The 26,338-nt window shown below is 41.6% G+C and overlaps 1 protein-coding gene across 1 annotated transcript in view; it reads left to right on the forward strand.

Moving 5' to 3' along the window:
* Positions 1-26,338, forward strand: part of LOC141117511 (uncharacterized) — an 82,115-nt gene that overhangs the window by 21,090 nt on the left and 34,687 nt on the right. Inside the window, exons 2-5 of the mRNA XM_073610409.1 lie at positions 8,601-9,129; positions 17,657-17,753; positions 21,137-21,238; positions 25,419-25,519. Coding sequence (XP_073466510.1) covers positions 8,601-9,129; positions 17,657-17,753; positions 21,137-21,238; positions 25,419-25,519 — 829 coding nt within the window. The remainder of the gene's footprint in view (positions 1-8,600; positions 9,130-17,656; positions 17,754-21,136; positions 21,239-25,418; positions 25,520-26,338) is intronic.

The following is a 26,338-nucleotide window of genomic DNA, read 5'->3' on the forward strand; positions in this document are numbered from 1 at the left end:
ATGAGCAGCTGGATTAAGAGTCAACATTGAATGCCTTGATGTCAGCTAAAACCGCTTTTCTTGTGAGTGCAATACTTTTTAATTGAATATTAAAGAAAGTTCTTCACTATGCCAGTTCACTCTGCACTATCTCTTTGTGAAGATACTAGCTGCCTGGTTTTCATGTCACTGCTTTCGACTTCAATACTTCCTGAGTCTTGGATCTCCTTCGTTTGCTGTACACTTGACTTGGGAAAAATATATTTATTAAGGAAGAAAAGGGAAGAATTTATAAAATGGTTCCAAAAATTCTATGCTTTCCTGTCCCAGACAACCACACCCCTTACTTGTAGCGGTGACAGATGGACGGGAAGCGAGAACCAACTAAAGTGTTTTATCAGATATGGATGAACAATAAGAGCATTATACCCCAGATGTTTTATGGCTATGGAAACGTGAACTTTCAGCTATCTGTATGACTCACAGTTGCAGTGTCTCTATTTAGTTTACACAGATTTTTAGCAATGTCTGCTATTGAAACTAAAAATACTGAAATAGAAATATGTAGTAGTTGTATAGTATAGGTAGTGGTAGTATGATTTTGCAAGGATATAGCATTAAACAGTCTCTTGATTTTAATGAAACCCATAATCCTGTTACAACAAGAAGTCAACAGATACCAAATGGTTTCTGCTCCTACGCTAACTAATGATGGAGCCCCATGAGACAAAATTGAACTTCCTACTTCCAGTTCTGGGGCATAAGGACATGTTTCTCCACCTCCCCCAATGCACTACTTGGTGCCCACGTGACCCGTTTCCAGGTCTGAGCATAGTTATGGGGGGACGGGTGAGGAGGATGTGCTTAGTTCTATGAAGGTATCAACTCTCAGCACAGGGTGGGATTGGAGGTGGATTGGGCGGGTTAGCCTTGGTCGACTTGCTATAACTTGATTAAAAGTTACAATAAAGCAATTTGGTGTGTGTGTGTGTGTGTGTGTGTGTGTGTGTGTGTGTGTGTGTGTGTGGGGGGGTTATGAGAAATGACCCTCCCCAAAAAAGCATAGTGCACTAAACCTGTAGGTAAATAAGAGAACCATAACCTTTGCTAAGTGTAATAGTAGGTTAGGTAATAAAGTATGTAATGCCTCCACCTAGGACAGGGCCTCTATAAACAGAGGCTATTATCTTCCTAGGAAATTAACCAGTGATCTAATGAAAGTAATTGCGAGCAGAGGAACTACTGCAACCTGCATATAACATTAACCATAAATATATAGATGCACACCAGTATGGAAATAATACAAGCTTTACAGTATATACGTAAAGATTAAAGTGGATGTAAACCCCAAATTTTTTTTTTTTTATATCATACTGTACAGTATAAGATTTCCTATCATTTGGGCCCAGTCTTGCCACAAAGAGTTAATCCATCTCTGAGCAATCCTCTTTTATTGTTCAGTGAGATAAATCTTGACAAACAGAGAAAAACTTTGCCAAATCCTCCCCCTTGCTGTGAGTGACAGGTGATTTACATATCTCGTACACTAGCCTAAGAGACATGCAGTATTTTTTAATTCCCTCCCACTCCTTTCTTCAGCAGCTCTGCAAGGATTGGCTGTTCCACACCTCAGCATGATTGGGCATGCTGAAGTCAAGTGGTTACTTTCCTGTCTTTTCACTGGATGTTAGAGATCATAGCAGAAGTTCAGTGTAAGAAATACACAGGAGAAAATGCATATTGACAAGGGGAGTGTAGAGGTGGGCGGGGAGTCTACTGACATCACGACTCCACCCACCGAGCTCCAGACAACAGACCCACCCACAGAATATGCAGTTTTTCGGGTCTAATAACAGACAGAGGGGAGACATTTGACAGGTAAAGATACATGCAGGAGGCATGTATTTCCTTATAGATAACCCCTATGGCAGTAGTTTAGAAAGGATGACATTGGGTTTACATAAACTTTAATTATAGTACATACATCCAATATACAAACAGGTTACATCAGCAAAGTGGCCGTTTGGAGTCCTGGTGAAATTTTGCACAAATACCAGGGTATATATTTATTAAAAGAGATGCCTCTAGATGAATGTTGCAGCAAAATCCAGTTGCAGCATCCATGAGGATGATCATGATGCAGCATTCGTCTTTGTGTCAGAGACCTGAAGACAAGATCATTGCTGATGGAGTGATGTTGTCCAACCAGCCTAGAAAGCAGCTTTTCACACACAGAAACTGTGGTGTGGCACTGGAAGTCAGACCCTATCTACTCTGTGCTTTAGTCCCTCCCTAGTAGTTTCTAATATTACATGCAACTGGACCTCTAACTACCAGAATTGTCACGTACCAGGCTGGAGGCTGAGGTGACTAGAGGGCTCCCCTTGCGGCTGAGTGCAGAGCACCCCTGAAGTTGGAGACAGAGGGTGCTATGCCCAGAGATGCACGGGTTGCCTGTCGGTGAAGCTGTCTGATGGTTCCAAGAGCAGACAACCAGGAGCAGAGAAGGTGGTCACAGCCAATGATTCCCTGGAGGTACTGGCGGATCTTAACAAGTGGAAAAGCAGAGACATCGTCAGAAGCCAGGCCGTGGGTCAAACATAGGAAGGCAGTCAGAAGCAGAGGCAGGAGGTGTAGTTGTGATCAAGCCGGGGTCAAACACAGGAAGTCAATCTGGAACAGACAAGAGCAGGTCCATGAAACAAGCCAGGTTCAGAGCCAGGAGAGAAGCCAGAGCAGGTCAGGGTAAGCCGGGTCGGTAACAGGTAATCCAACAGGAGCAAGAAACACAGGATACAGAGCTGATGATAATCCAGCGATTTATGAGAGCAATTGGAGTCCTTATATAGGCCAGCAGAACACTGGTAATTAGCACGTTTTGCATACGCACGTTAGCCGTTACGCGCCGATTGCTAATGCACATGCGCGGATTCACGCAGCCATATTGGATATTGACATATTTGCCAGTTTATCTCCGGTTTCTTCCCACTAAGCTAAAACTAGCTATAAAATCCAAGTCCAGAGGGGGCAGGGCTAACTAAAATAACAGGACCTGAATATAAATTCTGACAACTAATAGGTTCACCTAATAATATACTGGAAGGTGACCACTACATACATACCTACCTAGACCTAGCTACCTAGCACTGTACATGTGAGATAACAACAATAGGACAGAGATACTCTGTCCGTCACAAGGATACAGAAGCACACACAAGAAGCGATGGGCAGCTGCAGAATTGGAACATGGGAATACTTGCATAATAGCCTCTTCTGGTCTGGATTTAGCAGCATGAACAGGACATGTGGCTGAGTCTTTCTCTCTCTCTCTCCACTTCCTCCTTCTGTTTTTATTCTCAAAGTCAGCCTCCCAGAGACAGGAAGTGCTATTACATAATTATACTGTACATAACACTGTGATATTAGCAGCTAACAGTAGAGGGCAGCAGATCACTACACAGGCAAACTGCAAAAGAAAAGAAACAATTCTTACCTCTCCATGATGGGGAACCATTGTGCACAGCAGGAGACACAGGCACCAAGACACCTGAATATGTCAGATAAAAAGTGGGTGTAGCTCTGCAAAACAGCAAAAACTGGACTCACCGGAAGCAGAATTTTAAAAATGATATTACACTGTCAGTTTTTTCAGCAGCTGATTTAGGTAAGTATACAGCTTCTGTTAGGCAGCCTTCCAGCGTCTCCCATCAGCTGAGGGTCAATGAGTTTTCTTAGGCTCCTAGCTGTTCCCATCAGCTGTAGGGTAATGAGTCTAGTAGGGTTGGCATCATTGGGTGCGATAAAACATGGTGTCACCCCCCCCCCCCAATAATTTTTTCCCTATTTAACATTGGCAAATTATACACTGCCCTAGGGACAGCCGACAATGCAATATATAGGAATCTGTATGAGGTCAGAGCAGACAGTGCAGTATATGGGGTATGGAATGCCTATGAAGAAGGTCATATATGTCTCTGATAGCAGACAATGGTATGAGGGATGTGGGTAGGATGGGATCTGATCCTGCAGACAATGTAATGTATGGTTAATTGGAGCTAACAATGGAATCAATGTATGGGGGATCTGGATGTGATCAGAACTGACCCAACAGCGAGGAAGATGCTGTGGGTGCCGGCAATCACAGCAGGCAACTCCTGGTCGATGGCACCGGCGATGAGATGCCATGGGATATGCCGGCCTGGATTGGATGGCCGCAGGGAAGATGGTGTGGGTGCCAATCACAGTGGGCAAAACCTGGATGGATGGATGCCTGGCACCAGTGATGAGATATGGGATCTGCCTGGATAGGATTATGGCCACAGGGAAATAACTGTGGGTGCCACAGCCGGCAATTGCAGCGGGCAACCCGGCAGTAACATGCCTGGATGGATCAGGAGTGGGTAATATACATAGTTCAGGCGTCAGGAGTGGGTAATGTAAATAATGCGGGGGTCTGGCGTATGTAACATACAGATTGCAGGAGGGGGTAACCAGCAAATTTTTTGCATTTGATCGCCAGAAATAACCCATACTATTGAAGGGGGCTGTCTTGCAACCATGTACAATGAATGTAGTTGCAGCAAGGTGGTGCAGGTATTTAGGGATTAAATCAGGAGGTGAGGAGGCAATATATTGCTTCTCCACTTTCTGGCAAACAGCCACAGTTACATTTACGGCAGCAGGTCTGTAAAGGCAGGCTGGATCACATACATTATCCAGCCGAGGGCAGCTCCTGGTACCTGGGCGCTAAGAGCGGCCTGGGAAATTTTTTGATCTATTTATGGGCTAGCACAAGGGTTCTACACAAGGCGATCTCCCTGCCTGTAGAATACATTAGCTCAGTGGAAGTGATTCTCCTGTCCACATCAAATGTATGGATGGGGGAATCAGATTTTCCATTCAACCTGCCTTCTGGCTTCTCCCTTCAGCTGAGGGTTTATGAGTCTTCGCAGTCTCCTAGCTGTTCCCATCAGCTGTAGGGTAACAACGATATAATACAAATAGTATTAAAAAAAAGGTTTTAATCCTTTTTTTTTAACATACTGTCACCAGTCACTATACCTGATCATCGCCACACCAGTTACATGATGACTCCGTGCTGCACTGGTGAGTGTATGTAAAAGAAAACTGTGAGAAACAAAACTAATTTTATTTGATTTCTTCATTTCCAAAAATTGTGACAAAAAATGACAACTTAAAGCTCACCATGTCTCTTACTAAATACCTTGGACTGTCTACTTTCCAGAAAGGGGTCATTTGGGGGGAATTTGTACTGTTCTGGCATTTTAAGGACCTAAAGAAATGAGATAGACCATCAGTACATCAGGATGGACCAATTTTCAAATATAAACCATAGTTTGTAGACGCTATAACTTTCACACAAACCCAATAATATACACTAATGCCCCGTACACACGGTCGGATTTTCCGACGGAAAATGTGTGATAGGACCTTGTTGTCGGAAATTCCGACCGTGTGTAGGCTCCATCACACATTTTCCATCGGATTTTCCGACACACAAAGTTTGAGAGCAGGATATAAAATTTTCCGACAACAAAATCCGTTGTCGGAAATTCCGATCGTGTGTACACAAATCCGACGGACAAAGTGCCACGCATGCTCAGAATAAATACAGAGATGAAAGCTATTGGCCACTGCCCCGTTTATAGTCCCGACGTACGTGTTTTACGTCACCGCGTTTAGAACGATCGGATTTTCCGACAACTTTGTGTGACCGTGTGTATGCAAGACAAGTTTGAGCCAACATCTATCGAAAAAAATCCTAGGATTTTGTTGTCGGAATGTCCGAACAAAGTCCGACCGTGTGTACGGGGCATTATTGTGATTTTCTATTACCAAAGACACGTGGCAGAATACATTTTGGCCTAAATTTATGAATAAATTAGATTTTACTAGATTTTTGTTTTATAACAGAATGTAGAATTTTTTTTTTTCCTCAAAGTTATCTATATTTTTTCGTTTATGTAATAAAAAATAAAAAAACCCAGTGGTGATCAAATACCACCAAACGGAAGCTCTATTTGTGCGAAAAAAAAAAGATATAAATTGAATTTGCGTACAGTGTTGCATGGCTGCACAAATACCAGTTAAATTAGCGCAGTGCTAATGAGCAAAAAATGCTCTGGTCATGAAGGGGCTAAAACTTTCCGGAGTTCAAGTGGGTAATAAATACATAACTGCATTCACTGATGTATTTTAATATCTGCTTGGAGTTCAGCTTTAAATTTAATTTAATCAAAGGGGTTAAATATGGTCTTGGACTGGTTTATTTGTTATATGTTTATTTATTTTATCTCATGCTTTATCACTATCACAGTACTTCCTCTTATAGGTGTGATAATCTGTTTTCTCAATTTTCTGTTTTGCACCTTACTATTAACCAGTGATATGACTGCAATAAGGTCAAATTGCTATCACTAGGGGTCCTAGTTTTGTGTATTGTATTATTTTATATCGTAAGAACCACATCATTTGCAGCTTTCAGGGACATTCAAAGTCCAGCCCAAGCCAAATTTTTGTCTTTTTTGTTTTTTTTTAATCTAGTAGGGAAGGCTTATGCCGCGTACACAAGAGCGGACTTTATGGCAGACTTTGCCCGGCAGGCTTTTCAACGGACTTTCTGACGGACTTTCTGAATGAACGGACTTGCCTACACACAATCCACCAAAGTCCGTCGAATTCGTACGTGATGACGTACAACCGGACTAAAACAAGGAAGTTCATAGCCAGTAGCCAATAGCTGCCCTAGCGTGGCTTTTTGTCCGCCGAACTAGCATACAGACGAGCGGACTTTTCGACCGGACTCGAGTTCGACGGAAAGATTTAAAACATGTTTCAAATCTAAGTCCGTCCAACTTTTGAGAAAACAAAGTCCGCTGGAGCCCACACACGATCAAATTGTCCGACGAAATCCTGTCCGCCGGGCAAAGTCTGCCGTAAAGTCCGCTCGTGTGTACGCGGCATTAGAAACTCTGTTAGGTTTTATACAAATGTGCAGCCAGGGGGTGGCAAAACCAAGTGGTTGAACCTCGGTTTTAACACCCACCTGAACACAGACATTCAGACATATAAGGCTGTACACAATGTAGCCACAGCAAAAATTTTTTAAAATATTCTGTTTGGTGGACATTACTACCGACGAACATGACCCAAGTCTATGGGACCACACCAATGCCCAGGATTGCAGTGCAGTGGTGTAGCATTTACAGGGTTAAATCTAGTGCAGCGAAGGCTAAATATATATAATGTAGCATGAAGATTACTTAAATGTGCATATAGCTCCAGTAGCAAAAGAGCTAAAATAAAGTTTCATTCACCTCCCTAGCTGAAGGAACTGTGCAGAAATTCACCTTCAAAATTAAAAACAGAGGCACTAAAATCACACTCTTTTCCCCTTTGTTATGTAGAATAAACTTTATTATCCTGACAGTACTTCAAAGTAAACAAACAGCAGGTGTTTCTGAGCTGTAGGAATCAGACTGAAATCCTAAATCAGAGCCTCATTTGTGATCTTTAACCCCTTTGCGCCTAAGGGTAGAACAAATGTTAATGCCTAAGCATAATTTTGCTACTTTGACAAGTGTTAGTAAAACCGTACATTTCATTACGACTACTTTGTGCATTCAGGTGGATTATACCTTGTTTTTTTTTCAGGACAAATTGGGCTGACCTTGACATTTGACACAAACACTAACCCTTGCATTCACCTAGATCAAATCTTTCTTTTGGTGGTATTTGATCAGCACTGTTTTTTTTTTTTTTTGTTAAAAAAATTAAAAAAAAAAAACAAACATTTTGAAAGAAAAACAAAACCGTTTTATATTTTGTTATAAAATTTTTCTCCTTCATTGATGTACGCTGATGAGGCTGCACTGATGTGCACTGATAGGCTGCACTGATGAGGCGGCACTGGTGGGCACTAATAGTTGGCACTGGTGGGCACTGAGAGGTGGCACTGATGGGTGGCACTGATAGGTGGCACTAATAGCTGGCAGTGATGGGTGGCAGTGATGGGCACTGGTAGGTGACACTGATAGGCAGCACTGCTAGGTGGCACTGATAAGGCACTGATTGGCACCACTGGTGGGCATTGATAGGTGGCACTGATATGCACTGGTGGGCACTGGCAGGTGGCAATGATATGCACTGGTGGGTACTGGCAGGTGGCACTGGCAGGCACTGGTGGGCACAGGTGAGGTAGCTGCGCCTCTTCCTTTTCGGGACCGATATCCCTTTCACAGAAGCCAGTAATTGGGAAAAGAAAAAAGATTACCGATGTTCTGTTTACATCACGTGATCAGTTGTCATTGGCTGACAGCTGATCACGTGGTAAGGATCCTTGGTCATTCCTTTCCCCATATTGTAAATTACATGTGTATGATCTGCAGTGATACATGTGTCAATATTCTCTGTCAAAAGTCATCATTGACCCACAGGGCCTTTGTGAATACAGGCTGTCCACAACAACTGGCAACCTATGTCTGGAAGGGGTCTGCAGCATGAAATGAGAAAAAAAATTATATTATTGAGATCATTGAATGTTATTAAAAAATGGTTACAATTTGAAATGCATGGTATATTAACTGTCTGCTTTCTTGTAGACAAAACCTTTAGTGGTTTACTGGGGAATTTCCAGTACTATAAGGCCTGTGTATTAATCAGCAAATTAGAAGACGAAGAACGGATTGATGTAACAGAATTTTATTATGCAATATCCCAGAAGATGTGGGAGGCAGTGGACAATGTCCTTACCGGTGATCAGAGTCAGAGCGCCAGGCTTCAGACCATTCCTCAGTGTATAAAATGGGCAAAAGAGACCCAAAGCAAAAAGGATGCTGATTGGGGCCCACAAGGATGGATAAAAGAACTGGAGGATCTTTTTGAAAAAGACATTAAGGAGACAATTCCAAAATTTGCACACGGAAGCTTAGAGGATCATTTGAAAGAGCTCAAGCACAAAATCTCCAAGATTACCAGTAAAGTGCAAATATTTCCTAAGGAACTTGCTTCTACTTACTTGAAATGTTTGCATGTCTGCCTCCTGAATGACCTTACTTGTATGGCAGAGAGGAAGCTTGGTTATAATGAACAAGTATTATTATATAAATGGACCACGGAGGAACATGGAAAGTAAGTAAAATAATTATACTGCTGACTAGATGCCATCTTGTTGCTTTTTTATTGCCTTCCATTGGGTCTAACTCAGAAAATGGCACACTAGCATAATAAATATAATTTACAAGAATTTAGACTAAAGAAGATGCAAACTCTTACATGTAATCCATGTTTGTTAAAATAGCTTCTAGAATTTGCCTGAGATTCCGAATTTGTTGTCACCAAAGAGGCTTCCTGTGTTGTCACCAGTGAGAACTCAAAGGGAGTCTGAAACCAGGCTCTGACTGAAGTATCCTGCTCATTCTTATCCACATTAGTGGAAGCATGCATTGCTTGCATCTGACATCTGTTGTAAGCTGACCCTACACATTACAATCTGGTTATACAATACAGTCATGTAATGCAAGGGCCCACATATACATGAATCTGTGACTGTAAAAAAGATTGCACAATCAGATTGTCACGTGTTTGGCCAGCTTGAAGTTGTCATAGATGGGTAGAATTTCAAATGAACATTCTTAGAAACAGTTTTAGGAATTTTTTTTTCATTTACAAATCATTAGTGGGTTGAATCAACGTTCATTTTCTTCTGCAGTAATGAGAAAATTCAAAGGTGCGGGATGGAAAATTTTCTCAAACACATTTCTAACAGTGCATGTGGTTTTCATTCAGTAAAGTCCATGCAGGCTGGGTTCACACTAGAACACGCAGCTGCTCACAGCAGGAGTCTGATACGTCTCCATTCACCGTTTCAGGTCCGATTTTAGCCCGAATTTTTGGCTGAATTCATCCATAGAGAGTCGGTCACAATCTCCTGCTATGCGAATTGGATGCGGCGAAACCAGCATCCAATTCGCATAAGTGTGAACCAAGCCTCAATCCAAAATTAAATGTTAAAAGCAAACACAATCTTTCGAACAACATTCAAATTTTCTGAGAATTTTTGTTTGGATTTTTTTAAGAGTTTTCCTAAGAATTTTTGTTCACAATTCTATCCATATATGGCCAGCTTTACAATTTAGACACCAAATAGCCAGGTCATACTGAAAGTATAGTTACCCTTCAGATTAAAGAATTAGGCTAATTTATACATTTGCCTTACTAAGTGATTTTTTACCTCAAACCACAAACTGGATAATACATAAAAGCTAAAATATGTTGATGTGTATATAGTTCTGAGGGTTTCAGAATTGACATTGGAAATACAAATATATACAGTATATAACAGTGCACTTGTTAAGTATTCCTAAAGATATTGAATTTACGTATAATAATTTTTTTTACATAGAACTTGCATACGTTCTATGAATAACTTGGATCTTCCTCAATATCAGTTATCCCCTGTCCCTCCATTAGCACTTAAGCCTCATACACACGATCGGACTTTGTATAAACTTTCCCGTGCATTTTTGTACAAAGGGCGTTGGCCGTAAACTAATTAAGCATACACACGGCAGGACTTTTTCAGCCAACTTTCACCAAATCACGTGGTTTTTCAGCTCTTTACTGCCACCCTTTGGTCAACTTCTGTATTGTTGTCTGATCTTTTGCATTGGTTGTGAGCATGCGTGTTTGTACTTTGGACTAAAGTCCTATGGACTTGTGTACACAAGATAGGATTTTGCACCATAGGACTTTTGTTGCCGGAAAGTTTGTCTGTTTGCACAGCCAACATTTGTCCGATGAAAACCGAAAAAGTTTGTCCGGTGGAGCGTACACAAGGTAGGATGTTGCCTTAAAACAGCTAATTTGCATGTTTGTTGTCAAAAAGTCCGATTGTGTGTATGGGCCTTTAGACCAGAAGGGAGAGGCGGCTCAGGTAGCCAATTAGACTTTGCTGCATACACATGTGAAGACAATAAACATTCTGATAGTAGGGAAAGCACAGAGATTGCTTCATTGGTCTGCTGTAGTTCTTATACTGTCCAATCACAAGCAAGGTCTTGATGGGTGACTCATAAAGCAGAACATTGGTAGCTGTTTTTTTACCTTTAGTCACTCATAATAGGAGTTAGAACCATTGCCATCATATCAGGAGGAGGGTATTCCATTTTGCACATATAGAATGTTTAAAACCTTATGAGTAAAGCTGGCCAAACACCAGTAGAATTTTGTTAGAAAACTTAATTTTTCAGTGGTTATTCAATTTACTAATGGTTAGTGGGGTCAGTATCATGTTCATTTTCAACCGTAAATGAAATTCTAACTATGTATATGGTTTTTCTTTTGGATAAATCATACATATTGTAAGGAAACCTGTTACTATCTTCGGGATCTTATTCAAATAGCAGATCTTTTGAACATAATGGTAAGAAAGAATGTACTGACCAAATTATTTTCACAAATTCCATACAAACGTTCAAATAAAATTCTAACAGCTTCACCCTCATAATAACCAAGTCAGTAGACTTTTGCCCCGTACACACGATCAGAAATTCCGCCAGCAAAAGTCGGATGTGAGCTTTTGGTCAGAAATTTCGATCATGTGTATGCTCCATCGGACTTTTGCTGGCAGAATTCCAGCCAGCAAAAGATTGAGAGCAGGTTCTCTATTTTTCGATCGGAAAAAGGTCCTATCCGAAAATGTGTTCGTCTGTATGCAATTCAGACGTGCAAAAAATGCTTGGAAACAATTCGACGCATGCTCGGAAGCATTGAACTTCATTTTCTCGGCTCGTCGTGGTGTTGTACGTCACTGCGTACGTCACCGCGTACGTCACCGCGTTCTTGTCGGTCGAAAGTTCAGAGAACTTTTGTGTGACCGTGTGTATGCAAGCCAAGCTTGAGCGGAATTCCGTCGGAAAAACCATTTAAGTTTTTTCTGACGGAATTTCTGATTGTGTGTATGGGGCATAAGATGGTACTAAGGCAGCTTATTCATTTGAATGTAAACAAAAGAATGAGTTTCCCCAGGGTGGGGTTTTTTGGCAGCACAATGACAAAGTGGAGTCAATGATGTATGAAAAGTATAACAAATTTATTAAATAGTGTACCATGAAAGCTAAAACAATGAAACGCGTCAGGTTCAATATTCATGTTACCAAGCGTTGTTATGAATATGTGTCTGCCAATGTATGTTCAGCTTATTTAATTTAATTGTATTTCAAGTACCCCCCCCCACTGGAGCTCATTGTTTTAGCTTTCATGGTACACCATTTAATAAATTTGTTATACTTTTCATACATCATTGACTCCACTTTGTCATTGTGCTGCCAAAAAACCCCACCCTGGGGAAACCCTTTCTTTTGTTTTCAGTCTTTAAGGGGTGAGCAGCAATCCTTTTCTCTCTCTCCAGTGTCCCCTTCTTTTTGTAATTCATTTGAATGTATTCCTAGATGTTGATGTGGGACGCATGTCAGTGCTGGCTGCAATCAGATCTTTGTTATTATTTGCTATAATTACTGTTTTTGGGTAGCGCAGAGACAACAATATTTTATTTAATTTTTTTATTCGTTTGAATTTGCTGCCTAACCCACAATATCACCAAAAAATACTTACCAGCACTTTTTGGCAGCACACCGCAACACATGTCCATTTGCAAGGTGTGTTGGAGTAACATTCAAAATGTATAGCACTGCATCTCACTGAATATAATGCTTGTGTCACCACAGCACAGTAGCGTGACCGTCCCTTTTGTCTGTACTTTATCTTGGCATCTACCTCCCTGCCAGTGACCACTAAGGGTGAAGTGTAAGGTAGCCAAGTGCATGTAATACAAAGACCCGAATACTAATTGGTCATTGCCATCTACATGGTTGTTTAGAAGTCACTAATTTGATATATTTTTTCTGTTGTATTTACTGGAACATTGTCTACTGAACACGTGAGGTTTTAGTCGAGATAAGAGACTGCTGCATCCACCAAGGACATACTCCACGTCTTAGTGAAAACCTGTTCCATGAGGTATAGCACAACAAATCTCTTTGGTGGAGTAAACACCTTGTTATGTTGAGCCCAGTCCACATATACAACCTTCTTGAAATAAGGGTGTAATGGGAAATGACTGGGTATCCTGTGGCTTCTGTCATGACCCCAGTGGTGGAACCTTCAAAAATAAACTCAGAAAGTGACAACTTCAGATCAAGTGCAGACCATTTCAGCAAGAAAACTCACAAAAGCCTTCTGGAGTTAAGTCAGACCATAGGGTCCTCCTGCCTCTTCCTCATTGCCCACCGATTCCTCCCCTGCTGGAAAAATGCATTTGTTAAATGGAGCCATGTCAACTTCACTGCAACCTTATGTAATGCATGCGGTTGCGGCATTGAGTGGCAGGCTTTTAGCAGACACAGCTTCATAGAGTGACAAGCAATAACAGCCACACATTTAAATGTGCCTCAAGTGTATCTGTCTATCCTCTCATATTTTTGTGCACGCAGTTTATAATGAAAATGGAGCTTCTGTTTGAATTACTAAGTGACATTGAGTCCATTTAATTGGTTGGTGCAGAAGCCATTGACATACATTCAAAAAAAGCTTTTATTAGTTTAGAGCAACCTTAACAATGAAATAGGCATTCTGATTGGCTGCTGTATGTTACCCTGTTTCCCCGAAAATAAGACCTAGCGTGATTGTCGGTGATGGCTGTAATATAAGCCCTACCCCCCCAAATAAGCCCTAGTTAAAGTCCTTGTAGGTCTTATTTTCAGGGTAGGACTTATTTTTGGGGAAACAGGGTAGGGGTTATTTGGGGGGTAAGGCTTATATTGCAGCCATCACTGACAATCACGCTAGGTTTTATTTTTGGGGAAACAGGGTAGTGTACTTTGCTTACTTCCACATCTCAGATGGCAGGTCAGTTCCATTTTGTATGCTGCTTGATTTTGGAATGTTAATGTAAAGTGGAATTTAAACTTGCTACAAATTACATTTTTTTTACTTTTTAGGTTTTTTGTGAGATACAATAGTAAATTTACACTTTAAAATCCCCTATGCAGAGAACGTTCATAATCTTACTTGGTGGCTGAAGACACTGTAATATAAAATCAAACGTCCAAACTTCAAATAATATGTTTGGATACTTTGACATGCTAATTTAACCGAAACTGAAACTATTCATCAAGATTTTCTCCAGGAATGTTTTAGCAATCTGGAATTTTCCATCCATTTATTTTTATAGCTTATTTCAACGCTGCCAATTAGAATTCCTTCAATAGAGCAGATTCTGAACTACCTGCCAAGATTCGGAGGTTATGTTGAGCAGATCTTGTATAGTAAAGAAAAGAAATAAAATTCTGCGGTAGGGACTGGATTAACTATTAATAGCTGCTGGCTGCTGCCTCCACTAAAGCCAGCCACCAGCAGTTAGATGGCAAACTGAATGAAAATAAAATATTGGGGGTAAATGGAATTGGCGCTGCTAGTGTAAGGTATAATCTGGTGTGTCACAGTATATACCAAAAACATAAAAATATTCAGCAACAGAGTAAGTAAAGTGCTAATGTGCTAAAGTGCATGAAATCAATCAAACAGCTTTAATGTAACTATCTTGCAAGAATTAATTTATCATATGCATACTGTAAATTGAATAAAATGTTAAAATTGTCAGGGCTGGGCTCAGCCCTTCCTTCTCTGAGCTGGCCGCTCATCTGTCGGTTAATTGTCAGCTCCTATGTCTCCACAGTGACTCACCTGTTGATGATTTCCTGCTCGTCAATCCTGCTTACTTAAAGCGGGGGTCCACCCACACCGCCAAAAAAAAAAATATTAAAAGCCAGCAGCTACAAATACTGCAGCTGCTGACTTTTAATACATGGCCACTTACCTGTCCCAGGGTCCAGCGATGTCGGCAGGCATTGGAACCCGCTCGGTTCTCGGGAGCTGCCGCCGCCATCCTAGGTGAGGGAATCAGGAAGTGAAGCGTTTCGGCTTCACTTCCCGATTCCCTACTGCGCATGCGCGAGTCGCGCTGCGCATCGTAAGTGGTCCCCGCTATCTCCTGGGAGCTGTGTGTTTCCCAGGAGACAGCGCGAAGGGACGGGAAGAGGCATAGACTCCCATGGGAGTCTATGCCGGAAGTGGGTGCAAATACCTGTCTTAGACAGGTATCTGCACCCCCCTCCCCCCTGAAAGGTGCCAAATGTGACACCAGAGGGGGGGAGGGTTCCGAAAAGCGGAAGTTCCATTTTTGTGTGGGACTCCGCTTTAAGGCAGGCCATACATGGGTCGAATTTCGAAATAATTTTCTTTCGAAAATCTTATCTAAGAATTTACGTTCTAATTTGCCACCATTAGTGGGCTGCAACAACAGCCGATTTTCATACGGCCTTCGAATTTGAGTAATCGGGCATGTTGGAAATTTTTTGAAAAACAAACGATTTTCTAATCAATGATGGGAGAATCGTGTGAGAAATGTAATCGAAAAAGAAATGCGCATGTGCAAGAAAAGAAAATTCCCCGAAAGAAAATTATTCTCTGTAGCAACATGAAGTGAAGTTGAAGGCTTGGTTGGTCGAATTTCGAAATCAATGGTGGCACCATCGGATCACACAACACACAAAATTTCTGATTTTCAAAAGAAAATTCTTTTGAAATTCGACCATGTATGGCTAGCCTAAGCCGTCCAGCCCAGATGATCTCTGCCTTCGCCTGGTCAACATCACAGAGATTATCTCCTGCGTTCCTGTTAAAGACTTGCTTGGCTGACGTTCCCTCTGGCACCAGATCCTGCTTGCTGTTCCACTACGCTGATACCTGGCTTCCTGACATTCTGGATTGTCTGACTATCCATTCCAGTTACCAAACTTTGGCTATGTTTTGACTATGTTTGTTCTATTTACTTTTATTATTAAACAAGTGTGATTTAACTGTACTTCTGTCTCGGTCTGATTCATGGTTTCTGCCAAAAATCAAGAATTCATATCCAAATAAGTGCCAAAGTGCTAAAGTGCATAAATCAAAATGTTGTAATACACAACAAATATGCATTTGTGATACTTCATGTGCATAAATTCAGTGAAAAAGTCCATCGTTCATATCAGACATTTGGAAATCATATCCGCTGAGTGAAATAAGTGCTGCTAAAAAACGTGCTCACATTCGGGCAGTGGCTTCGTGAATAATGATCATTAGTTGGTGAGCTGTGAGCGCACTATGTATCCTCCCTCAGCAGCTGAAGATACTATGGTGAGGGTAAAGGAGGCAATCAATGGGATTTCCATTACAGTCATTGGTACAGTTGAGGCTTGTGAGCAAGGGGATTGCTATCTGGTGAGTGCAGCATAAGAGAGAGGCACAAATGTGACACAAAGCCACTGCCCGAATGCGAGCATGTTTTTTAGCAGCACTTATTTCTCTCAGCGGATATGATTTCTAAATGTCTGATATGAACTGATGGTCTTTTTCATTGAATTTATGCAAATGAAGTATCACTAATGCATATTTGTGTAATACAACATTTGGATTTATGCACTTTAGCAGTTTGGCACTTATTTGGATATGAATTCTTGATTTTAAAATGTAATTTAATTTACAGTATGCATATGATATATTAATTATTGCACGATTTTTACATTATAGCACTTTTGATTGATTTCATGCACTTTACTAATTCTGTTGCTGATAATTTTTACGTTTTTAAAATATACTGTGAAACACCAGATTATACCTTACACTAGCAGCACCAATTCCACTTACCCCCAATATTTTATTTTCATTCAGATCATGTATAGTAACATTATTATAACCACTGTACAGCAAACACCATATGGCACCTGCTTTTACCTGTATAACATCCTCCTCCTCTGTGATGCCATGCTGGATCCCAAGAATAAACCAAACAGATGTGATCAATTCCTCATCCTCCCACAATTCATTTTTTAAAGTAGAACTAAAGGCAAGCCAAAGTTTTCCTTTCCATTTTGAATACAGTAAGGGAGGGTTAAAACCGCTGTCAGTTTTTGGCATCTGTGTCATTGGGGAGCTTTCCCTTCACTCCCTGTCCCACAACCAAAACAGTATGTGAGAGGAAATCCCTGCAAAGTGTTAGAATCCCTGGTTGTCACCAGGGTCACCAAAGCCACTGTCCACATTGGAAGATTTTCCACTTATCCCTGTTCTGGCAACAACCCAAAATTTGGGATATAATTTCACTTTCATTATTAGTGATTAACTATTAACAGAACAAATAGAGAGGGTGAAACTACCTAGCGGGGGCACAGACGGCAATAAAAACCTGACAGGTGTTCTAATCCCTCTCCCATATATCCAAAATTAAAAATAAAGGTTTGCCTTTAGTTATATTTGAATGTGTGTGTGACCTATCACCAGTCCTAAACACTGTAATGCGGGGTGGACCGCTGTACCCTTATGGAGAAGGAACAATGCTGGATGGGGTGGAAAACAGTCTTTGAAACTTCAGTGCAGCAAAGGCACTGTGTTGTCTGCTCACCCCAGTAAATTAGGATCTGGGTGCATTTCTGCTAGAATCACCCTGTACTTGCCATATACTTAAAGGGACAAAATTTGGAGAACTGTTTTGCACAGATGTACTACATATTTTTCATCAATCAGTGCACTAAAGGGTGATATTTAAATTTGTTTCTAGGTTGTGTAAGCACCTACAGGGGTCAGCGGACTTTGATCACATGCTATTTGAGAAGTGGTTTTTCGACAACGGGAAAAAGATAGAGTTTACTGGACAAGTATGTTGAAATTGTAATAATTGGTAGTATAATATTTTGTGTTATAAGGCACATGTTACTTACAGTATGTCACCTGCACAGCCATTTACTAGGTTAATAAAAGCAGTTTGTAAGAGGGCAAGGGGTTGCAAAGTGATAGTCACATCCTTCATGCTTTCCTACTCGATGGGTGCCAAGCAAGGGACACATGAGAGGCCTGCCCTGGGGTGGGTCCTTCTGGGCTGTGCTAGGCACTTTGGTTAGGAAGGATCACTGCCTTACACATGAGGTACCTTTACTTGAAAAGATGACTAAACTCTAGTAAACTCTCCTGATGTAATTATACACTGCCACGGTCATTGATTAATTTAGGTGAGACACGCCGAGCCAATTCCCTCTTCACCTGTACAGTGTGTCACCACTACCTTACTCCCAGTAACGGTATGGAGCTCTGCCATGCACCTAGCGCCAACTCCATGCATGCACTTCACTTAACTCTTCTTCTTCTGTGCCTGTGTACAGGTTAGGGACCTCTGCTGTGCTGATCTGCTCCTGTTGCTATGGGAGATGGACCTGCTTTTGGAGAGAGTGTTGACAACAACTCCTCCTGCAAGAAGCTAACCCACCTGGCACATGTACACGCTTACAACAGGCTGCTAGAGAAATCTCCATTACCATTGGTAAAAATTTGTTTGTACTTTACACTATCAAGCTATCTTCATACCCCAATGTGCTTTACCTGGCCCGCACTGTAGACTATGTGTGCCGGTTACTTGCATTACGCCCCTCGAGTAACTTCAGACTAGGCAAAGTCAAAGTTTCAAAAGCTTTACTTAAATAACTTGGTGTGACAGTCAAAGAAAGGCAACAGTCTCTCCCTAAACTAGTCCTCAACACAGTGTCACTTGGTTGGTCGGAGGCTGGAGTGTTGAGAGTGCTACCCAAGCGGCTGAGTGCAGAACACCCCTGAAGGTGGTGACAGGGAATGCTATGCTCAAAGAAGCAGGGGTTGTGAGCTGCGACAAGCTGAAGTGCAGAGGAGATTCACTGGATGGAGGCTGGACGAGCAGGATGCACTGCACGGCAGGAGTCTCTCAGATGTACCAGATGATACTTGGCAGTAAGGAGAGCCAGAAGCAGGTTCAGGAGCCAGGCCAGTAGTCATACACGAGATATCAGCCAGGAGCAAAAGGCAGGAAGCAGAGTCAGGAGCAAGTGGGGGGTCATACACTGGAAATCAGGCAGCAGCAGAGTCAGGCGAGCGAGCCAAGGTCGTACACGGGTAAGCAGGGAGGAGCGGAGTCAATAGAGCAAGCCGAGGGTCAAAGCCAGGAATGGACACACAACAGGTCAAAGGCAAGCCAGGTAAGTAACAGAAAATCCAATAGTAGCAGAAACAGGAACACAGGAACTCAGGGAGCTGGTGATCATCCAGCAACTTGTGGACCATATTGCTGACTTTAAGTAGGCCACTGGGCGCCAGGATCATGCATTGTGTGAACAATTGTGCATCAATATTCACGGCTGCGTGCACATGCGCATTTGCACTGGCAAGCGCCTGAGTGCCCGCAATCTGTAATCTCCTTGATTATGGGACCCAGGAAAGCCTGACAAGAAAGAACTGGGAATCACAATTAACACTTACCCTCCTGACTGGGGCAACATAAAACTCGACCTGCCTACAAGTTTATCAATTTACAGGACATTTATGTCTCATGATAGTTATATTATACTGAAACACTATAATTAAATGAAACAAGCGGTAACGGTAAAATTAATGGTATGGGATCAATTTGATATTAGCCGTATTCTTAAAGTTTATATATTTTAAATTGTTTTGTATCATCATTTATCTTGAAAAAGCTGCTTCCTACCCAAGCAGTTGGTTTCCAGTACTATGGGTACCCACAGACACGATAAAAAAAATCTGATCGTTAGTACACAGCTTTTAAGTGCCGATCACGGCGGTTTATGCAATGTTATCCGATGGGACAAGCACAAACATTTTTCTCGTACAATACTAGATCGTACGATCGTTATTCTGTCGCACGAGAATCTTCGTAACTTTAGTAAACTCTTTATTTTCGATATGAGATTAGCATGCAAAAAAAACAAACAAGTGGACAATCATCATCGTGTGTACCAGGCATTAGACTGGGGAAATTAGGATGCTGAAAAAGTTTTATTTGATTGGTTGATACATTAATGGTCTTCTTTGCATATTATTATGATGCATACTATTAGCTGTGAAAAATTATGTAGTTAGGTAACTGAAACTTAGACACCCATGGTGATACAAAAGAGTATTGTCAACACCTTGGAAATAACCTGGGTAAGCAAATGAAGTCAGAATAATTACTGGTAATAAGAAGTTTTAATTAACCACTTCCCGCCCGGTGGTTCAGTTATCCTGACTGGGTGTCATATGACGTCCTTCAGGATAACAGCCGTCGCGCACCCGTGGGGGCGCGCATCACAGCGATAGGTGGTACGGTGTGTCAGTCTGACACACCACTACACCGATCTCGGTGAAGAGCCTCCAACGGAGGCTCTTTACCACGAAATCAGCTGTGTCCAATCACGGCTGATCACAGTGTAAACAGGATTAGCCGGTGATTGGCTTTTCCTCACTCGCATCTGACAAGCGCGAGTAGAGGAGAGCCGATCTGCGGCTCTCCTGACAGGGGGGACTGCGCTGATTGTTTATCAGCGCAGCCCACCCAGGACCACCATCATGCTGCCCAGGACCAACAGGGAAGGGGGCAACATGTTGATGGCCAGGTATGTACACCATGGCCATCCACATATGAAAAAATTTGCACAATACATGCCAGTCAGTGCCCATAAATGGTCTGGCAACATTATGGTCCAGCTAAAAAAAAGTGATGCTCAGCAATGCCACCCATCAGTGTCATTAGTGCCACCCATCAGTGTCATCAGTGCCACCCATCAGTGCCCATCAGTGCCCACCTATCAGTGACCATCAGTGCCCATCTGTGCCACCTATAAGTACCCATCAGTGCCACCCATAAGTACCCATCAGTGCCACCTATGAGTGCCCATCAGTGCCGCCTATGAGTGCCCATCAGTGCCGCCTATGAGTGCCCACCAGTGCCGCCTATCAGTGTCCATCAGTGCTGCCTATCAGTGCTTGTCATTGAAGGAGAAAACTTACTTATTTACAAAAAAATTAACAGAAACAAAGAAAAACTTAATTTTTTTCTAAATTTTTTGTCTTTTTTTATTTGTTGCGCAAAAAGTAAAAATCGCAGAGGTGATCAAATACCACCAAAAAAAAGCTCTATTTGTGGGAACAAAATGATAAAAAATTTGTTTGGGTACTGTGTAGCATGACCACGCAATTGTCATTCAAATTGATAAATGTTTCACATTTTTCATGACAGGAAGTAATCCAGAAGGAATTAAAGGAAATCCTTCAGAATGAAAGGATGTGGAACTCCTATCCAAGCGTTGATGTTCAGTGTTATTTCAATAACATCCAAAAGGTATCTTGATATATTTAAGATATACATTTTTTAAGATCTTTTATACATACATACAGTATCTCACAAAAGTGAGTACACCCCTGACATTTTTGTAAATATTTTATTATAACGTTTCACGTGACAACACTGAAGAAATGACACTTTGCTACAATGTAAAGTAGTGAGTGTACAGCTTGTATAACAGTGTAAATGTGCTGTCCCCTCAAAATAAGTCAACACACAGCCATTAATGTCTAAACCATTGGCAACAAAAGTCAGTACACTCCTAAGTGAAAATGTCCAAATGGGGCCCAAAATGTCAATATTTTGTGTGGCCACCATTATTTTCCAGCACTGCCTTAACCCTCTTGGACATGGAGTTCACCAGAGCTTCACAAGTTGCCATTGGAGTCCTCTTCCACTCCTCCATGATGATATCACGGAACTGGTGGATGTTAGAGACCTCTACCTTCTGTTTGAGGATGCCCCACAGATGCTCAATAGGGTTTAGGTCTGGAGACATGCTTGACCAGTCCATCACCTTTACCCTCAGCTTCTTTAGCAAGGCAGTGGTCATCTTGGAGGTGTGTTTTGGGTCGTTATCATGTTGGAATACTGCCCTGTGGCCCAGTCTCCGAAGAGAGGGTATCATGCTCTGCTTCAGTATGTCACAGTACGTTTGCATTCATGGTTCCCGCAATGAACTGTAGCTCCCCAGTGCCGGCAGCACTCATGCAGCCCCAGACCATGACATTCCCACCACCATGCTTGACTGTAGGCAAGACACACTTGTCTTTGTCCTCCTCACCTGATTGCCACCACACATGCTTAACACCATCTGAACCAAATACGTTTATCTTGGTCTCATCAGATCACAGGACATCGTTCCAGTAATCCATGTCCTTAGTCTACTTGTCTTTAGCAAACTGTTTGCAGGCTTTCTTGTGCATCATCTTTAGAAGAGGCTTCCTTCTGGGATGACAGCCATGTAGACCAATTTGATGCAGTGTGCGGTGTATGGTCTGAGCACTTACAGGCTGACCACCCACCCCTTCCCTGTGCCAGCTATACTCCCTGTGGTAATAACCCAGGCTATGGACTTTCCTTAAAAACCCTTCACCTCTATCAGGAGTCATTCCTAACATCATTTTATTTATTTATTTATTGACTCTCTGCTGCTCATTTGTCAGAACTTTGGACTATATGTTCAGGATCCTGACTTTTTAACCATTCCCTCACCATCCCAGACAACACAGCTTTGCCTGCTGGAAATACCTTAGCGCAATAATCATTGTGTTTTTTGCACCCACCCCTTCAACCTCTGCAGCAATGTTGGCAGCACTCATGCATCTATTTCCCAAAGACAACCTCTATATATGACGCTGAGCGCGTTCACTCAACTTCTTTGGTTGACCATGGCAAGGCCTGTTCTGAGTGGAACCTGTCCTGTTAAACCTCTGTATGGTCTTGGCCACCATGCTAAAGCTCAGTTTCAGGGTCTTGGCAATCTTATTATAGCCTAAACCATCTTTATGTAGAGCAACAATTCCTTTTTTCAGATCCTCAGAGAGTTCTCTGCCATAAGGTGCAATGTTGAACTTTCAGTATGAGAGTGAGAGCAATAATACCAAATTTAACACACCTGCTCCCCAGTCACACCTGAGACCTTGTAACACTAACGAGTCACATGACATCGGGGAGGGAAAATGGCTAATTGGGCCTAATTTGGTTATTTTCAATTAGTGGTGTCCTCACTTTTGTATCATTTCTTCAGTGTCATGAAAAGATATAATAAAATATCTACAAAAATATGAGAGGCGTACTCACTTTTGTGAGATACTGTGTGTGTGTGTGTATATATTTTATATACATTTATATATATATATATATATATATGTATGTATGTATATATTATTAATAATAATAATAACAATATTTATTTATTTATTTTATTTATTTTTTATTATTGTTTTAACGTTACTATAATTTGCTATATATTTTATGCATAGAGTGAGTGAGAGTGACATATCACATGGTATACCGTGATATACCACACAACAGCTGTAAAACAATGTTCTGGTGACAGTGCCATGGCATCACTAGTGGCTTCTCTATAGAAATATATAGTTTCGCTCAGAGTACAGAAAACAGAATATGTAGTGTAAAACAATGCCCAAGGTGTCATTGGAAAGGGAAGTCAAGGGGACATTTCCCAGTTGAAGATACTAAAACAACATAGCAGAAATTGTAACTATTCCGCAATGTATCGAAGGCTTTATAAAAAAATACATCTGGTTGGTATTTTACTTAAAGTGGTAGTAAACTCTGTTACACCACTTATACCTACAGGTAAGCCTATAATAAGGCTTACCTGTGGGTATTGTGAATACTTCCTAAACTTGCACTGTTTAGGAGATATTCAGAGTGTATGCAGCCAGTGACGTCACAAGCGCATGCAATGCTTACTGGCAAATGATGACATTGCCTTGCAGAGAAAAAAAAATAAATTTCACCAGCTGCAGTATACTACCACTTTAAAGTGAGAATAAACCCCATACATAAGCCTACTAAGGCCTACTCAGGTGATACAAAGTGATGAACTAAATCCTTCTACATACTTTGTACCTGTTTATCTGCAACGTTCTCTCCTCTACAGTTCAGTTTAGTTGGTATTTCTTAGCCTCCAGAAGGCAGAGGGTGGGGATCTGAGGTCACACACTGCACAGTGAACAGCACAGGACTGAATGTAACCTAATACCAAAGGGAAGGGAAAGAACACTCCCCCCCCCCCCACCATACAGTCTCAGAAGGACAGATGCACAGAGGCTTTCAATCACCTGCTGTGTGCTGGAGTGGGGTGGAGGGGGCGAGCCATCTCCAAGGATTGCCTGGTGTCAGGAAAAACTGTCAGATAGCAGAGGTAAGAAAAGAGCTGACAGGAATCACATGCTATATGAGGATATGTGTCAGAAGCTGGATCACCTGCTGGTGGCTATGTGGTTTCCAGGGACCAGGGCTAAAGATCACAGTTCCAGTGGCCACCAGCGGGTGTCTCCCATCAGCTAGCATCAGGTTAGGCCTAATTACTGGGATCTGCTGGCTGCTAGGAGACACCCGCTGGTGGCCACTGGAACTGCATCCTTCAGCTCTAGGAACTACAGTGCCACTAGCAGGTGATCCAGGTCCTCACAATATGCTTTGTTCATTTTTTCATTTTTTCAGAGGTTTACAATCACTTTAAATTGGTACTTTGTCCACATGGTGTCCTCAAGGCTCTTGCCATAATGCATAGCATACTTGCACATTATTGCAAACATACCTCCCAACGTGCCTCCCACCAGGAATTACATGTCCTCATTCTCCCTCAATGCTCCATCGTCTTCTCTCTGTCTTTTTCTGAGTATGGAGTCTTCTGTCTTCAGCAATTGGTCAGCGACTGATTATGATTACGTAACTCCCAGGCATGTGCTGATAGTTACCTCATTCCATCAACCAGTACTCAAGTTTAAAGCTTTACAATATAAATGACTACTTGGCTTTTTTATATAATTCACACTTGAAGAGGAACTTCACTCCCCCATTTTTTTTTCCTCCCAGTTACCTGGTATCCAGGGTTGTCTTTAATTTACATACTTACCTGCTCAGCAGATTGAGCATTGCTATGATCTGCCTCACTGCTGCGATGTGCCTTGTCCTGTGCCGCCATCTTTGTTCCTGACATCATCGGGTGCTGGGTGCCCATTCCTAGTTCAGGCAGCCTGGCCCCCACACACAGCAGGTCTTGTTTTGATGTGTTGACTCCCGGGATATTCTTCTCTTATCTGTCATTGTCTGGACTGTGGGCAGGCTCCTTCCCAGCCAGTACTCACAGCAGCAGGCACAGGACTACACTTCCTAGCAGCCTGAGCGGCTCAAATACATACCATTGGGTCCCCCTGAAGACTTGCACCAGGGCTATTCTCATTCACCTGCTGTGAATGGAATTTGAAGCATTGTGGCGTGTGTGACGTACAAATCCCAGTAGGCTTCAGCACACAAGAGATGCTATTCTAGCCTTGGCGAGAGTGGCATCAGATGGGTTCTAGTGGTCCAAAAAAAAGTAATATAAAAAAAGTGGAAAAGTGGTTGGAAAAACAATTATACCCAATGCATCCAAGGGGTAATGTTCCCCTTTAACTTATATATATTTTTTTTAATCTAGGTAATGGCTAGCATCTGCGAAGCGGTAAAAGATTTAAGTGCTACATTGGTGTCTAGACTGAATTCTATATTCTGGGAGGAATTCCTCAAGTTTCTGACCAGGTAATTGTTAGCGCTTATCTCCATACCTGATAGGGAATGTGACAAAGGCTTTTTCGTCAAAATTGTTTATTAACATATTTTTTACTTGAATGGAAATTTATGCTGATTGAGATATTTCTGTTGTGAAAAAAGTAAGACCTTCACATGTAGAGTTGCGTACATCTTGGATTTTTAGATTACACTACTTTTTGAAAAAAGTGATCCAAATTCTAAAAAGAATAAAAAATAAAGCAAGTATATACAGTATGTGTACCGTATATATGTATACAGGGCTAAAAGCTACTAGCCAGGCATTTGAGAGTTATTCGCCACCAGTTGCCCCACCCAACCCCTACCCTGTCCCGCCCCTAATCCCACCCCTAAACACGCCCTCATAAATCATCTCATTAAATGACACTGTTAAAAATTTTATGCAGAATTAAAGTAATTGTAAAGGCTTGTTTTTTTTTTTTTAAAATAACAAACATATACTTTCCTCCACTGTGCAGCTTGTTTTGCACAGATAGGTAAAGTGAATAATGCTGAATACAATAAAAATTGTATCTGAAGTTGATGTATTGAAAGCAGAAAAAATGGGCAAGTGTAAGGATTTTAAGTGACTTTGACAAGGGCCGAATTGTAATGGTGTCAGAAACCATGAATCAGACTGAGACAGAAGTACAGTTAAATCACACTTGTTTAATAACAATAAAAAAATAAACAGAGTAAACGTAGTCAAAACATAGCCAGGGTTCGGAATGGATAATCAGACAAGCCAAAACGTCAGGGAGCCAGAGATGAGTGTAGTAGAACAGCAGGCAGGATCTGGAGCCAGAAGGA

Source organism: Aquarana catesbeiana, linkage group LG13 (assembly GCF_042186555.1).
Source record: "Aquarana catesbeiana isolate 2022-GZ linkage group LG13, ASM4218655v1, whole genome shotgun sequence".
Classification (NCBI taxonomy): Eukaryota; Metazoa; Chordata; class Amphibia; order Anura; family Ranidae; genus Aquarana; species Aquarana catesbeiana.